This window comes from Hemitrygon akajei, chromosome 9, assembly GCF_048418815.1.
Source record: "Hemitrygon akajei chromosome 9, sHemAka1.3, whole genome shotgun sequence".
Classification (NCBI taxonomy): domain Eukaryota; kingdom Metazoa; phylum Chordata; class Chondrichthyes; order Myliobatiformes; family Dasyatidae; genus Hemitrygon; species Hemitrygon akajei.
This window is the reverse complement of record NC_133132.1, coordinates 62897026-62914643: the sequence shown is the minus strand read 5'-3', so window position 1 is coordinate 62914643 and position 17618 is coordinate 62897026. Positions and strand designations below refer to the sequence as shown.

Genomic DNA, 17618 nt, shown 5'->3' with positions numbered 1-17618 from the left:
TTTGTTATCCTTTCTGATTCTGCAATTTGGAAAGATAAAATGTACATATGTCACCCGGACCAGAGGAACTGCACCCTAGGGCTCTGAAAGAGATAGCGTTAGAGATTGTGGTGTCATTAGAAATGATCTTTCAAAAATCATTGGACTCTGGCATTGTCCCAGAGGATTGGGAAATTGTAAATGTTACACCACTCTTTCAGAAAGAAGGAAGGCAGCAGAAAGGAAACTAGAGACCAGTTAGCCTGACCTCAGTAGCTGGGAAGATAGTACAGAGTCAACATGGTTTCCTTCAGGGAAAAACCTGCCTGACAAACCTGTTGGAATTCTTTGAGGAGATTACAAGTAGGATAGATAAAGGGGATTGTATATTTGGACTTTCAGAAGGCCTTTGACAAGATGCCACACATGAGGCTTCTTAGCAAGTTAAGAGCCCATGGTATTACAGGAAAGTAACTAACATGGTTAGGGCATTGGCTGATTGGTAGCAGGCAGCAAGTGGGAAGAAAAAGGTCCTTTCTGGTTGGCGGCCAGTGATTAGTGGTGTTCCACTGGGGTCAGTGTTGAGGCCACTTCCTTTTATGTTGTATAAAAGTGATTTTGATGATGGAATGGATGGCTTTCTTGCCAAGTTTGCGGATGATACAAAGATTGGCGGAAGGACAGGTAGTGTTGAAGGAACAGGTAGGATGCAGAAGGATTTAGACCAGTGGTCCCCAACCACTGGGCCACAAAGCATGTGCCACCGGACCATGAGGAAACGATATGAGTCAGCTGCACCTTTCTTCATTCCCTGTCACACCCACTGTTGAACTTGAATGCATGTGAGGTCATTACGCACATGAAGTTATTACCCATGCGAGGTCATCAGTCGCTTAAATGCAGTGATACCCTCACCCAAGGATCACTGGTTGGCCTTCGGTAACCGGCCGCCTTGCGCGGCCAGCGAAAAGTGCCGTTGCTACTGGCCTGGAGCGCGGACAGATGGGTGCCGCCTCTGAACTTGTTTAGCACACCGAATGTTCGTGGGGAGCCCGGTGCTAAAATATTCGCAGACAACCTAATTCGGGCTCAGGGTTTTGTAAGTAGCAGAGCAGCTACCTCACTGCGACCTACTGAAAGTCATCCCTCCAACCAAGCTTTTATCGGCCAATAGATCCTACCTACCTACAAGGGGGGCGGGTGCCCTGTCGCACTGCTCCCTCGGTCAGTTGCTCTCTGCGGACTGCGACCACCACGGCCCCGGTACGGGGACCTCCAGCCCTTACCTTGTCCTCTCACTGGTGTGTTGCAATGATTTTATATGTTCATACGAGGAAAATATGTGCTGTGTGTTTAATATCCAAACGTTACTAAAATGTTATGATGCTATTGACTTATAAGTGAGTTATAATTGACTTCTCACTATAGTCATGCGAGCAAAATATGCTCTGTGTGTTTAATATTAAATTCATTAGATAAACCCTTTTAGAAACGAAATTGAGTGTATTAGCCACTTACACGTGACTTACAGTTGACTTATCACCTATATTCCGGTCGTGATTAACACCACCCACCCTGTCGGCTGGTCCGCAAGAATATTGTCAATTTTAAACCGGTCCACGGCGCAAAAAAGGTTGGTGACCCCTGATTTAGACAGATTAGGAGAATGGGCAAGAAAGTGACAAATGAAATACAATGTTGGAAAATGCATGGTCATGCACTTTGGTTGTATAAATAAATGTTCGGAATATTTTCTAAATGGGAAGAAAATCCAGGAATCTGAGATGCAAAGGGACTTGGGAGTCCTTGTGCAGAACAACCTAAAGGTTAACTTGCAGGTTGAGATGGTGGTGAGGGAAACAAATGCCATGTTAGCATTCATTTCAAGAGGTCTAGAATACAAGAGCAAGGATGTGATGCTGAGGCTTTATAGGGCACTGCTGAGGCCTCACCTTGAGTACTGTGAACAGTTTTGGGCCCCTCATCTTAGAAAAGATGTGTTGGCATTGGAGAGGGTGCAGAGGAGGTTCGCAAAGATGATTCCAGCAATAAAAGGGTTTTTATATGAGAAACGTTTGATGGCTCTGGGTCTGTACTCGATGGAATTCAGAAGGATGACGGGGGATCTCTTTGAAACCATAGAACACTACAGCACAGTACAGGCCCTTCAGCCCTCCATGTTGTGCCGACCCATATAATCCTTAAAAAAGAGTACTAAACCCACACTACCCCATAACCCTCCATTTTTCTTTCATCCATATGCCTGTCCAAGAGGCTCTTAAATATCCCTAATGTTTTAGCCTCCACCACCATCCCTGGCAAGTCATTCCAGGCACTCACAACTCTCTGTGTAAAAAAAACTTACCCTGATGTCTCCCCTAAACTTCCCTCCCTTAATTTTGTACATATGCCCTCTGGTGTTTGCTATTGGTGCCCTGGGAAACAGGTACTGACTATCCACCCTATCTATGCCTCTCATAATCTTGTAGACCTCTATCAAGTCCCCTCTCATTCTTCTATGCTCCAAAGAGAAAAGTCCCAGCTCTGCTAACCTTGCGTCATATGATTTGTTCTCCAAGCCAGGCAATATCCTGGTGAATCTCCTCTGCACCCTCTCTATAGCTTCCACATCCTTCCTATAATGCGGTGACCAGAATTGAACACAATGCTCTAAGTGGGGTCTCACCAGAGATTTGTAGAGTTGCAACATGACCTCTCTACTTTTGAATATTGAAAGGCCTAGACAGAGTAGATATGGAAAGGATGCTTCCCATGGTGGGAGAGTCTAGGACAAGAAGGCACAGCTTCAGGTAGAGGGGAACCCTTTCAAAACAGAGATGCGAAGAAATTTCTTTCGCTAAAGAGTGGTGAATTTGTGGAATTTGTTGCTACGTGCAACTGTGGAGGCGGTGTATTTAATCGACAATAGACAGTAGGTGCAGGAGTAGGCCATTTGGCCCTTCTAGCCAGCACCACCATTCACTGTGATCATGGCTGATCATACACAATCAGTACCCCGTTCCTGCCCTCTCCCCATATCCCTTGACTCCGCTATCTATAAGAGTTCTATCTAACTCTCTCTTGAATGCATCCAGAGACTTGGCCTCCACTGCCTTCTGGGGCAGAGCATTCCACATATCCACCACTCTCTGGGTGAAAAAGTTTTTCTGCATCTCTGTTCTAAATGGCCTACCCCTTATTCTTAAACTGTGGCCTCTAGTTCTGGATTCACCCATCAGCGGGAACATGCTTCCTGCCTTCAGCGTGTCCAATCCCTTAATAATCTTATATGTCTCAATCAAATCCCCTCTCAACCTTCTAAATTCCAGTGTATACAAGCCCAGTCGCTCCAATCTTTCAACATATGACAGTCCCGCCATTCCGGGAATTAACCTTGTGAACCTACGCTGCACTCCCTCAATAGCAAGAATGTCCTTCCTCAAATTTGGAGACCAAAACTGCACACAATACTCCAGGTGGGGTCTCACCAGGGCCCTGTACAGCTGCAGAAGGACCTCTTTACTCCTATACTCAATTTCTCTTGTTATAAAGGCCAGCATGCCATTAGCTTTCTTCACTGCCTGCTGTACCTGCATGCTTGCTTTCATTGACTGATGTACAAGAACACCTAGATCTCGTTGTACTTCCCCTTTTCCTAACTTGACTCCATTTAGGTAGTAATCTGCCTTGCTGTTCTTGCCACCAAAGTGGATAACCTCACATTTATCCACATTAAATGCATCTGCCATACATTTGCCCACTCACCCAACCTGTCCAAGTCACCCTGCATTCTCATAACATCCTCCTGACATTTCACACTGTCACCCTGCTTTGTGTCATCAGCAAATTTGCTAATGTTACTTTTAATCCCTTCATCTAAATCATTAATGTATATTGTAAACAGCTGTGGTCCCAGCACCGAACCTTGCGGTACCCCACTGGTCACAGCCTGCCATTCCAAAAGGGACCCGTTAATCGCTACTCTTTGTTTCCTGTCAGCCAGCCAATTTTCAATCCATGTCAGTACTCTGCCCCCAATACCATGTGCCCTAATTTTGCCCACTAATCTCCTATGTAGGACTTTATCAAAAGCTTTCTGGAAGTCCAGCTGCACTACATCCACTGGCTCTCCCTTGTCCATTTTCATAGTTCCATCCTCAAAAAACTCCAGAAGATTAGTCAAGCATGATTTTCCCTTCATAAATCCATGCTGACTCGGACTGATCCTTCTACTGCTATCCAAATGTGTCGTAATTTCCTCTTTTATAATTGACTCCAGCATCTTTCCCACCACTGACGTCAGGCTAACCGGTCTATAATTCCCTGTTTTCTCTCTTCCTCCTTTCTTGAAAAGTGGGACAACATTAGCCACCCTCCAATCAGCAGGAACTGTTCCTGAATCTATAGAACATTGGAAAATGATTACCAATGCGTCCACGATTTCTAGAGCCACCTCTTTAAGTACCCTGGGATGCAGACCATCAGGTCCCGGGGACTTATCAGCCTTCAGACTCAACAGTTTATCCAACACCGTTTCTTGCCTAATATAAATTTCCTTCAGTTCATCCTTTACCCTAGTTCCTTTGGCCACTATTACATCTGGGAGATTGTTTGTGTCTTCCCTAGTGAAGACAGATCCAAAGTACCTGTTCAACTAATCTGCCATTTCCTTGTTCCCCATAATAAATTCACCCGTTTCTGTCTTCAGTGGCCCAATTTTGGTCTTAACTATTTTTTTGCTATTCACCTACCTAAAGAAGCTTTTACTATCCTCCTTTATATTCTTGGCTCGTTTACCTTCGTACCTCATTTTTTCTTGGCTTATTGCCTTTTTTGTTATCTTCTGTTGCTCTTTAAAAGCTTCCCAGTCCTCCGGTTTCCCGCTCATCTTTGCTATGTTATACTTCTTCTCTTTTATTTTTATACTGCCCTTTACTTCCCTCGTCAGCCACGGCCGCCCCTTACTCCCCTTAGGATCTTTCTTCCTCTTTGGAATGAACCGATCCTGCACCTTCTGCATTATTCCCGAAATACCTGCCATTGTTGTTCCACTGTCTTCCCTGCTAGGGTATTGTTCCATTGAACTTTGGCCAGCTCCTCTCTCATAGCTCCATAGTTCCCTTTGTTCAACTGTAATACTGACACATCCGATTTTCCCTTCTCCTTCTCAAATTGTAGGTTAAAACATATCATATTATGGTCACTACCTCCTAATGGTTCCTTTACCTCAAGGTCCCTGATCAAATCCAGTTCATTGCACAACACTAAATCTAGAATTGCCTTCTCCCTGGTAGGCTCCAGTACAAGCTGTTCTAAGAATCCATCTCGGAGGCACTCCACAAACTCCCTTTCTTGGGGTCCAGTACCATTCTGATTCTCCCAGTCTACCTGCATGTTGAAATCCCCCATGACAACTGTATCATTACCTTTGCGACATGCCAATTTTAACTCTTCATTCAACTTACACCCTACATCCAGACTGCTGTTTGGGGGCCTGTAGATAACTCCCATTAGGGTCTTTCTACCCTTAGAATTTCTCAGTTCTATCCATACTGACTCTAAAACCCCTGATTCTATGTCCCCCCTCGCAAGGGACTGAATATCATTCCTCACCAACAAAGCCACCCCACCCCCTCTGCCAGTCAGTCTGTCCTTTCAATAAGATGTATATCCTTGAATATTCATTTCCCAGGCCCTGTCCACTTGAAGCCATGTCTCAGTTATTCCCACAACATCGTACTTGCCAATTTCCAACTGAGCCTCAAGCTCATCTACTTTATTCCTTATACTTCGTGCATTCATATATAATACTTTTAATTCGTTACTCCACCTCTGCTTTCATATCAATTCCTATTTCATTTGGCCATACTGTATGATCTCTTCTTGAGCTTTCTACTCCATTGATTCTGTTGTCCTTTTTAACTTTTCTTATTTTCACTTTCCCTTTAACTCCATCCTTATATTTCCAGTTCATCCCCTCCCCCCCACTACTTAGTTTAAACACATCCGTGTTGCAGTGGCAAACCTGTCTGCCAGAATGCTGGTCCCCCGCCTATTAAGGTGCAACTCGTCCCTTTTGTACAACTCATCCCTACCCCAAAACAGATCCCAGTGGTCCAAGAATGTAAATCCTTGCTTCCTGCACCAGTTCCTCAGCCACACATTCATATCCATTATCTGGCAACACGAGTGAATCTGCAGATGCTAGAAATAAATAAAAACACAAAATGCTGGCAGAACTCAGCAGGCCAGACAGCATCTATGGGAGGAGGTAATAACGATGTTTCTGACCGAAACCCTCCTGATCAGCCATGGTTGAATGGCCTAATTCTGCTCCTGTGTCTTATGGTCTTATGTCATTTGTACTGTTACAATCAGTCGCAGAGAATATGAATCTATTTCTAGAAATGTGGTATTTTAATTACTGTGATCCATTTACTAATCCGTGGGATTCCCTATGAAGTTTTAAAACCCCACCAAGGTTATTGTTTGTAAGTTTTTAATGTACAGTACTATTAGGTAAGCATGCTACTAAGTCAGCAAACACAGAAAAGCATACAGTACTAAAGATGTTGAAAACCCTTTAGTTTTGAGCAAGACTAAATCTTAGAGGTTCCTTTTTGAAAACCAGGGCTAGCTGGTGGTGCAGTGGCAGCAGCATTGGACTTTGAGATGGACGGTCCTGAGTTTGATTCGGACCAGGTCCCAAGCTGGGCAGCAGCAGAATCAATATGGAAGAAAAGCCTGGCAGTCTACTTCTGTATCTTGCCACAGAAACCCTACAGACAACTACACTATCCATAGGGTCACTGTTGGGCTTGAAATTCTGCCCTGTGTTCGTTTAGGAAGAGAGACAACTAACACCGGAATATTACAAAACGTGGCTTTATTGCAGAATTCGTAACTGGTACAGCGAATCCACGGAGTCGCTGGAGAAGGCGTTCTGGCTTCCCCTTACAATCTGCTCTTATTTATACCCCTTTTCCCCCCAGCACAACCCCCCGTTACATATTAGGTAATATCGGGCACTTGTGTCCATCTTATTGGCCCGCAGCCATATGCTCACGAGTTACCTGTTTCTTTTGTTTACTGAATCGCGTGACACTAGTAGTTTCGATGTAGCGGGGTCCCCAGTTTCGCTCCCCCTCCCTCGCATTCCAGCCTCCTAACTATGTGTGCCACTCCTGACCTGTAATGGCAGTCCTGAATTAACCCCAACACTCCCTCCCTTGGCCTCCCAGAGGCCACATCCCCACATCCCTTACAATCTTTTCCGCGGCTGCCGGGATCAGGCAGAGAGGTGAGCGTCCCCCGGCACTCTTTGGCGTGTCCTCCCTATTTGCTTATCCTGATTTGTCCGACCTAGGGTCACAAAATATGGGTAGGGGTTCCCTAAACATCCGCAATTTTTACAAGTAACATGCAACATTTCAGAAAACTTAATCAATAACAAATTCACAATCCCCCCCTTGCCATGGTCCATTTCAGTCCGTGTCCTCACATAGCGCGTCCGCTTTCCGGGAGGGCCGTGTCCTCCCCTTCCACCGGGAACAAGGGTGCCTGGTACGCCGGTGGAGGTCCATTCTTTCCAGTCAAGGCTCGATCTATAGTCCGGATGACTAGGGTCCTTTTAATGCCCTGTTGGAGACCTCGGCGACAGGGTATGGACCATGCCACCGTTTTCTGTTCCAGGTGAGCTTCCCCGGGCCTCGGAGGAACACTTCCACTCCTACCTTGATGGTGTCCGACCCCTGCGGCTGCTCACTGTTAGATTATTGAACTCGCACAGTTATCAATTTTACCATATTTCTAAAAACTCTCATATACTGTTACTCAACACACAAATGTCTGAGTTTCGGTAACTCGAAATTGAAGTGCTCCATGGCTCCCTAGTACACAGAGAGGATCAAATATGGGACGGTCGCCTTTCAAAACCTGACCTTCGCGTGGGAGATTTCTCCTCTTAACAACCAGTCTAAGGTAGTATCCCTGTGTACTACGGTGTCCCGCGACTTAATTCTCCTCACTCCTGAGACTTTTATGCCCATCGTGGGCGGCGGGTACCCTCACTCAGAAGACTTTTCCACGGGCGGAGAATCTTCCTAAAAACAGATAAGAGTTAGTACTTACCAGTCACGATTCTGCACCGGGAATGATCTCTCCCAGGGTAATTTGGGGTTGGTGAGGATCCGTCAGCAGACAAGATCTAACTCAGTGATTTAACTATCTAGTGGAAGTCTTTGATATAACAGGCACTTCCTGACCTTAGTCGAGCTTGCGGCCGCAAGTTGTCTGCCGTCGGACCCGCCAGCCTGTGTTGTCTCTCCCTCCCCACGTCGGGGTCACCAAATGTTGGGCTTGAAATTCTGCCCTGTGTTCGTTTAGGAAGAGAGACAACTAACACCGGAATATTACAAAACGTGGCTTTATTGCAGAATTCGTAACTGGTACAGCGAATCCACGGAGTCGCTGGAGAAGGCGTTCTGGCTTCCCCTTACAATCTGCTCTTATTTATACCCCTTTTCCCCCCAGCACAACCCCCCGTTACATATTAGGTAATATCGGGCACTTGTGTCCATCTTATTGGCCCGCAGCCATATGCTCACGAGTTACCTGTTTCTTTTGTTTACTGAATCGCGTGACACTAGTAGTTTCGATGTAGCGGGGTCCCCAGTTTCGCTCCCCCTCCCTCGCATTCCAGCCTCCTAACTATGTGTGCCACTCCTGACCTGTAATGGCAGTCCTGAATTAACCCCAACAGTCACCATGTGTCGACAATGACTCAATGGTACTCAACATCAACAACATTTGAAAACTGTGTCCCTGTAACTAATCTATATAAAGCTTTTCAAAAGAAAAATGGAAATGCTAGGTATACTCACCTGGTCAGGCAGCATTTTCAAAGGAAAAAACAGGTTGATGAACATTCATCTGTTCTATTGAAAGTTTAAAGCATGAACATGATTTTTCTCTACACCTCACCTGACGAGTACTTTTAACATTTTCGGTTTTTATTTAAAGTTGTTTTGGTTTCTCTTTAGATTTCAGGGCTTACTGTCATTTAGTACAAGCAAACATGTCTTCTAGCATGTATTCTTGAAGGAATCAGCATGGTTTATTTGTTAATGTTTGCATCTAAGGCAGGTGGTCAGCAGTTAATCTAGGTTAACACTGCAGTGCTATATATGGGGTGTCCTACCTTGTTGGAGCTGTTCATCTAGATGAAATGTTAAATCAAAGTGTTGATCACAAATTAATGTAAAAGATTTTGTGATGTTACTGGTTAGCAGGTTGTCTTCACCAAGGAAGTCATCCCTTTGTGTATTGAATTCTACAGTTTACATTATGTTAACACTGAAAACACAATACTGATAAAACCTGTAAAGATACCTAGGAAGTTGCTATATCGGAGATGGCCACCAAAACTTTCATGGCTCGGTGAATGTCAGAATAACAATCTGTTTCTTATTTTTTAGGGCCTACAAAGAGAAAAGGTTGGTTAAATGGGATTAAGGCCAGTTCAACAATTTCATCAGTTTGATTTCTGGCTGAATTGGTCTGAGCCTGTTCTCAGCCAATTAACTGTTTCTTTTCTGAAGTGTAGCAGCCATCTCAGCAAGAATCCACCAGAATATCTATTTCAAGTGGTATTGTTTAAATATTAGCATTGATTAGGATAATATGTTGGCATAGGATTTTTAAGTTGAAAACTATAGACGTCAAAGTCCAACAGACTCTTAAGCCTGTTAAACCAAACATCCATGATTAAAAGTTAGAACCTCTAACAGTGCAGCAGTTCCTTACTACTGGGACAGTTAAATGAGCAGTAAAATATAAGTTTAATCTGCTTAGTGGACACATAATTGGGACCAGCTTCTAGATATGACATTCATACACAGAAACACGTTTGAGGTATGAAATTGTGAGAGACATTTTGGATTTATGTTGTCTAAAAGCAAGAAAATTCATAAATTGATTTGATCGTCACAATATAACTGTGAATTGAATATAGGATGTTAAAGTTTTTTCATATTGGGCATATGGCATGTAACTGGTTGTATTATTACAGCTCTAAATACCTTTTGTTAACAGCAAAAGCAGGTTGGACGATCCCCTGGTGTGAGCAGTACAGAGCATCAGCAGGAAGTGGCAAAGCTCAAAGCTGACTTGGAGAAAAAGACTGTGTTCTATGAGGAGGAGCTGTCCAAACGGGAAACCCTGCATGCTACTGAGATCAGGAACTTGAAGAAGGAACTTCGGGATGCAGAAGGACAGCATCTCACCCTCAAGAAGGAAATAATGATTTTAAAAGACAAGTTAGAAAAAACTAGGAGGGAAAGGTAAGTGCACTAGATTCTCTTGATCGATTCCCACGATGAAAAGTTATCAGGAACAAGACTTTTCTGCTTGAATCAGCTGCAGATATTTACTTGGCACCAGCTCAAATGGCTGCAGAATAAAGGCAGAAAGAAAATGTAACACATGTATGAATAGCAACAGAGCACCTTTCACATCCTCGGGGCAATTGCAATATATAGGAGGGTGACTAAGAGAAAAGTGTGCCTAGAATTACAAGTCACCTTTGGATTTCTAATGAGTGTTACAGGGATCAGCGCTGGTATTGCAACTATTAATTATCTATAAAAGTGATTTGAAGAAAATAACTAATTACACTATCAACGGATGTGCTGACGTTACAAAGTTAAGTGGGTTAGTGAGATCTGAGGAGGGCGGGGTGCCTGCCCAAGAGATGGGTAGGGAGAAGTTGGAGGTGTTGTGGACAGTGTGGAGGGCTGTCAGAGGTTACAACAGGGCATTGATAGGATGCAAAACTGGGCTGAGAAGTAGCAGATGGAGTTCAACCCGGATAAGTGTAAGGTGGTTCATTTTGGTAGGTCAAATATGATGACAGAATATAGTATTAATGGTAAGACTCTTGGCAGTGTGGAGGATCAGATGGATCTTGGGGTCTACGCAGGTTGTCTCTGGTTAAGAAGGCATATGGTGCATTGGCCTTCATCAGTCGTGGGATTGAATTTATGAGCCGAGAGGTAAATGTTGTAGCTATATAGCACCCTGGTCAGACCCCACTTGGAGTACAATGCTCAGTTCTGGTTGCCTCACTGTAGGAAGGATGTGGAAACCATAGAAAGGGTGCAGAGGAAATTCACAAGGATGTTGCCTGGATTGGGGAGTATGACTCATGAGAATGGTTTGAGTGAACTCAGCCTTTTTTCCTTGGTGCGGCGGATGAGAGGTGACCTGATAGAGGCATGAGAGGCATTGATTGTATGCATGGTCAGAGGCTTTTTCCCAGGGCTGAAATGGCTAGCACAAGAGGGCACAGTTTTAAGGTGCTTGGAAGTAGATACAGAGGAGATGTGAGGGATAAGTTTTACATAGAGTGGTGAGTGCATGGAATGGGCTGCCGGTGACAGTGGTGGAGTCTTTTAAGAGATTGCTGGACATGGAGCTCAAAAAAAAATAGAGGGCTACAGGTAACCCTAGGTAATTTCTAAAGTGAGGACATGTTTGGCACAGTTTTGTCGGCCAAAGAGTTTGTATTGTGCTGTAGATTTTCTATGGTTCTAAGTTAGCAGATGCTGTACAATGAGGGAGAATTGAGATTTTTCACTTTGGAAAGAATAAAAAAGCAAACTATTTAAACTAATCAGAGCTACAAAATGTGGCAATACATAGGAATCTTGGTGTCTAGTACATGAAACAAAATGTTAGCATGCAGATATAGCAAGTAATTCGGAAGTTTAATTAGAGTGTTTCCCTTTATTACAAATTGTATGGAGTATAAAACAAAGGAAGTTTTGATAACTGGGGGGGGTGGGGAGGTTTGTAGGGGGATGGGAACCAGAATGCTAGAACAGATAGTGGAGTAGCTGCAGAGAAATGTTATTAAGACCACAGACAGACAAAAGGTTGAACATGGTGGAACTAATGATTTGTGTTGTGTATATTTCAGTGCAAAAAAGTATTGTAGGAAAGGCATTGGTCAGCACATAGAATTTAATATTGTTGCAATTAGTGAGACTTGGTTGTGGGAGGGGCAAGACTGGCAGCTCAGTGTTCCAGTCAACACACACAAAATGCAGGAAGAACTCAGCAGGTCAGGCAGCATCTTATGGAAAAAAAATACAGTCGACATTTCAGGTCGAAACCCTTCAGCAGGACTGGAGAAATAGAGCTGAGGAGTAAATTTGAAAGGTGTGGCAAGGGGAGAGAGAAATGGCAGGCAATAGGTGAAACTTGGAAGTGGAAGGATGAAGCAAAGAGCTAATTGGTGAAAGAGACAGAAAACCTTAAAAGAGGAAATGGGGGAGAGGAAGCACCTGAGTGAGGCGATGGATGGGGAAGAAGATAACAAGAGAGAGGGACAAGGGGATGGGAAATGGTGGGGGGGGGGTGGAGGCATTACTGAAGGTTTGAGAAATTTGATTTCATGCCATCAGGTTGGAGGCTACCCAAACAGAATATAAGGTGTTTTTCTTTCAAATAAGTGTGGCCTTATCCTGGCACTGGAGGAGGCAGACATATTGGAATGGGAATGGGAAGTGGAATTGAAATGGATGGCCACTGGGAGATTTTTTGTTCTGACAGACGGAGCGTATATGCTTGGTAAAACAGTCATGCACGTCTGCTGTTACCCCATCCTTCCGCCAGGAATAAACAGGAAATTATAGACCATTAGGTCTGAGATCAGTGGTGGGAAAGTTATTGGAAGGTATTCTAAGGAACTGGATATATGAGTATTTGGATGGACAGGGACTGATTAGGGATAGTCAGCATGGCTTTGTGTGGATAGGTCATGCCTAACCAATGTTATAAAGTTTTTAGAGCAAGTTACCAGGAAAGTTGATGAAGGTAAGGCGCTAACTACATGCACTTCAGCAAGGCATCTGATAAGATCACGGATTGAGGGTTGCTCAAGAAGGCTCAGTTACTTGGCATTCAAAATGAGTTAGTAAATTGGATTAGACTTGGCTTTGTAGGAGAAGCCAGAGAGTAGTGGTAGATGGTTGCCTTTTTGACTGAAGTCCTGTGGCTAGTGGAGTGCCGTGGGGATTGTGCTGGGCTGTTGTTTGTCATTTATATCAACAATTTGGATGATAATGCGGTTAACTAGATCAGCATACTTGTAGATGAGACCAAGACTGAGAGTGTAGTGGACAGTGAAGAACACTATCAGAGCTTGCATTGGGATCTGGACCAGCTGGAAAAATGGGCTGTAAAATGGCAGATGGGATTTAATACAGACAAGTGTGAGGTGCTGCACTTTGGGAGGAACCAACTAGGGTAGGTCTTACACAGTGAATGGTTGGGCACTGAGGAGAGCAATAGAACCAAAGGATCTGGAAGTACAAGTCCACAATTCTTTGAAAGTCATTCATATGTGGATAGGGTTGTAAAGAAAGCTTTTGGCACATCAGCCTTCATAGATCATAGTATTGAGTTCAAGAGTTGAAATGTTATGTTGAAGTTTTATAAGATGTTGGTGAGGCCTAATTTAGAGTTTTGTGTGCAGTGTTGGTCACCTGCCTACAAGGAAGATGTAAGATTGAAAGCATAAGATTGAAAATTTACAAGAATGTTGCCTGGACTGGAGGACCAGAGTTAAAAGGAAAGATTGAATAGGTTAATTTTTAAGGGGAACTTGAGAGGAAACTTCTTCACTTAGAAGGTGGTGAGAGTTTGGAATGAGCTGCCAGCACAAGTGGTGAATGTGATTTCGATTTCAACGTTTGAGAAGCTTGGATAGGTACATGGATGGGAGGGGTATGGAGTGCTTTGGGACGGGTGCAAATCATTGGGACTAGGCAGTTTAAATGGTTTGGCATGGAGTAATTGCACTGAAGAGCCTGATTCTGTCCTGTAGTTTACTATGATGCCATGAGATACACCTGGACTACAGTGTGCACACTTGGCATTCATATTTAGGGAAGAATTTGAATTTATTTAAATCTTACATCCATCCCACAATGTGAGGGAGTAAAAATCTTTGAGTTATGATGCCATCACAATATACAGACATGTGAATTTATAAGTCTAATAGCTTTTCGAAAGAAGCTGTCCCATAGCCAGTTGGTCCTGGCTTTAATGTTGCGATACCGTTTTCCAGACAGAAGCAGCTGAAACAGTTTTTGGTTCCAGTAACTGGTGTCCTCAGTGATCTTCCAGGCCTTCTTTACGCACCTGCTGCTGTAAATGTCCTCAGCGGAGGGCAGTTCACATCCACAGATGCGCTGGACTGTCCATACCATTCTGAATGCCCAGCATTCAAGGCTGGTGCAGTTCCCATACCAGGCAGAGATTCAGCCAGTCAGTATGCTCTCAGTGGTGCCCCTGTAGATGGTCTTGAGGATTTGGGAGCTAATGCCGAACTACTTCAATCACCTGAGGTGGAAGAGACGCAAATGAGCTTTTTTTTGCCACACAGCCGATGTGTACAGTCCAGGTGAGATCTTCAGTGATGCATATACCGAGGAATTTGAAACTACTCACCTTCTCAACTGCAGACCCATTGATGTTGACTGTGGTGAGCCTGTCTCCGTTCCTCCTGTGATCCACGATAAGCTCTTTTGTTTTTTGGACATTGAGGGGAGAGGTCGTTATCTTGGCACCACTTTATCAGGGTGTTAACATCTCCTCTATAATCTGTCTCGTCACCTCCAGAAATAAAGCCGATTCATGAAGTGTCATCTGTAAATTTGATCAGATTTTGATTTTGTGTGGCAGCATAGTGGTGAAGAATATGCTTCTATGGACACTGTCCAGAGAGGATCAATTCCTGAATGAAGTAAAGCTGCGTCTGATTTATCAGTATATTTATCTATATAATATGAGTTTTTTTATTGAAGTGTAAGATTCTGAGGGGTATCTCAGGCTGGATACTTCAGTAAGTGATGTTTCTAGAACCATGAAGCATAATTTCAGAATAAGGTGTCACCCAGTGAAGAAGATAAGGAAGAATTCCTTCTCTTAGGGATCTGAATCTTTTAGTATTATCAATACCAGAGAATTATACAGGCTATCAATGGATATATTCTACTCTGAAATAGAATATAATCATTGCATGTATTTAAAATGCAAGGGGATCAAAAACATGGGGCATAGCAGAAAAAAACACTTGGGACAAGATTGGACCTGCTTGGGATCGTATTCAGTGGTAGATCAGGCACAAGGTGCTGATTGGCCTTTTTTATGTTCTGTAGAGTTATTAGCAGCTGGTGATCCTAAGGTCACCTGTTGACTTGCTTCCTCCATTGAGAATTTTTCTCCCATTATATTGGTGTGGACTAGTTTAACCATGCAATTCATGTTTCTATTAGTGTAACTGGTCATCAACAGTGACCAAATAAATTGGTGTAGCCATGGGAATCCGTATGGGTCCCAGTTATGCCTGCCTTTTTGTTGGCTTTGTGGAACAGTCCATGTTCCAAGCCTATATTGGTATCTGTCCCCCACTTTTCCTTTGCTACATCAACGACTGCATTGGTGCTGCTTCCTGCATGCATGCTGAGCTCGTTGACTTCATTAACTTTGCCTCCAACTTTCACCCTGTCCTCAAATTTATCTGGTCCATTTCCAACACCTCCCTCCCCTTTCTTGATTTTTCTGTCTCTGTCTCTGGAGACGGCTTATCTACTGATATCTGCTATAAGTCTACGGACTCTTACAGCTACCTGGACTATTCCTCTTCCCACCCTGTCTGTTACAAAAATGCCATCCCCTTCTCGCAATTCCTCCGTTACCGCCACATCTGCTCTCAGGATGAGGCTTTTCATTCCAGGATGAAGGAGATGTCTTCCTTTTTTAAAGAAAAGGGCTTCCCTTCCTCCACCATTGAGTCTGCTCTCAAACGCATCTCCCATTTCACGCACATATGCTCTCACCCCATCCTCCCGCCACCCCACTAGGGATAGGGTTCCCCTTGTCCTCACCTACCACCCCACCAGCCTCCGGGTCCAACATATAACTATTCGTAACTTCCGCCACCTCCAACGTGATCCCACCATCAAGCACATCTTTCCCTCCCCCCCCACCTTCTGCTTTCGGTAAGGGTCGCTCCCTACACAACTCCCTTGTCCATTCGTCCCCTGCATCCCTTTCCACTGATCTCCCTCCCAGCACTTATCCTTGTAAGCGGAACAAGTGCTACACCTGCCCTTACACTTCCTCCCTCACCACCAGACAGTCCTTCCAGGCGAGGCAGCACTTCACCTGTGAGTCGGCTGGTGTGGTATACTGTGTCCGGTGCTCCTGGTGCGGCCTTCTATATATTGGTGAGACCCAACGCAGACTGGGAGACCATTTCACTGAACACCTACACTCTGTCCACCAGAGAAAGCAGGATCTCCCAGTGGCCAAACATTTTAATTCCACGTCCTATTCTATCCCATTCTATCCATGGCCATCTCTACTGTCAAGATGAAGCCACACTCAGGTTTTAGGAACAACACCTTATATTCCGTCTGTGTAGCCTCCAACCTGATGGCATGAACATTGATTTCTCTAACTTCCGTTAATGCCTTCTCCCCTTCTTATCCCATCCCTTATTTATTTATTTATTTGTTTGTTTGTTTGTTTGTTCGTTCGTTCATTTATTTATTATTTTATCCTTTTTTTCTTCTGTCTCTTTTTCTCTCTCTGTCTCTCTCACAATCACTCCTTGCCTGCTCTCCATCTCCCTCTGGTGCTCCCCTCCACCTTTCTTTCTCCCTAGGCCTCCCGTCCCATGATCTTTTCCCTTCTCCAGCTCTGTATCCCTTTTGCCAATCAACTTTCCAACTCTTAGCTTCATCCCTCCCCCTTCTGCCTTCTCCTATCATTTCAGATCTCCTCCTCCCCCTCCCATTTTCAAATCTCTTACTATCTCTTCTTTCAATTAGTCGTGATGAAGGGTCTCAGCCCAAAATGTCGACTGTACTTCTTCCTATAGATGCTGTCTGGCCTGTTGCGTTCCATCAGCATTTTGTGTGTGTTGCTTAAACAAATTGGGAAATTGGTTTATTATTGTCACATGTACCAAGGTACAGTGAAAAATGTTGTATTGCATGGCATCCATGCCAACCAATTCATTTCACAAACACGAGAACATGAAATTAGAAGTAAGAATGGGTTCTCAAGCCCCTTGAGCCTGTGCCACCATTCAACATGATCACGGTGATCAATGCTGGGTTCATCTGTTGTTCTGTGCCAGTTCCAAGTTAACCTCAATGATAAAATATTAGAAAACATTGAGACATTTGAAGTACTTCTAATGATCTGGTCTCCTCCACTCTCTAGGGCAAAGAATTCCAGAAGTTCACTGAGCTCTATAGAAATAAATTTCTATGCACCTCAGTTTTAAATGACCAGCCCTTTATTTAGGACAATGTCCCCTTGTTAGCGAATTTCCCACTAGTGAAAATATACTAATATCTACCCTGCCAAGCCCCATTCATTCTTCAGTATTTCAATACATTGCCCCTCATTTTTTTAAAATCTAGGGAGACCAGACCATGATTCTCTTGCCTTTTTCTCTGTCATCCCAGGAATTAACCTGTGATCTGATGAATCTCCAAACAATTGCCTCAAATGCTATAGCACCCTTTTTTTAAGATAAGAGAGCCCAAACTTTGCTCAGT

At 43.9% G+C, this 17618-nt stretch overlaps 1 protein-coding gene across 10 annotated transcripts in view; it reads left to right on the top strand.

Moving 5' to 3' along the window:
- Nucleotides 1–17618, top strand: part of LOC140733174 (serine/threonine-protein kinase MRCK alpha-like) — a 575430-nt gene that overhangs the window by 413743 nt on the left and 144069 nt on the right. For all 10 annotated transcript variants that reach the window (XR_012100237.1, XM_073056117.1, XM_073056119.1 and 7 more), the window contains one exon: nt 10072–10319. Coding sequence is in view for 9 of the 10 variants with exons in the window: in XM_073056117.1 (XP_072912218.1) it covers nt 10072–10319 (248 nt within the window). In the remaining variant the exon portion in view is untranslated. The remainder of the gene's footprint in view (nt 1–10071; nt 10320–17618) is intronic.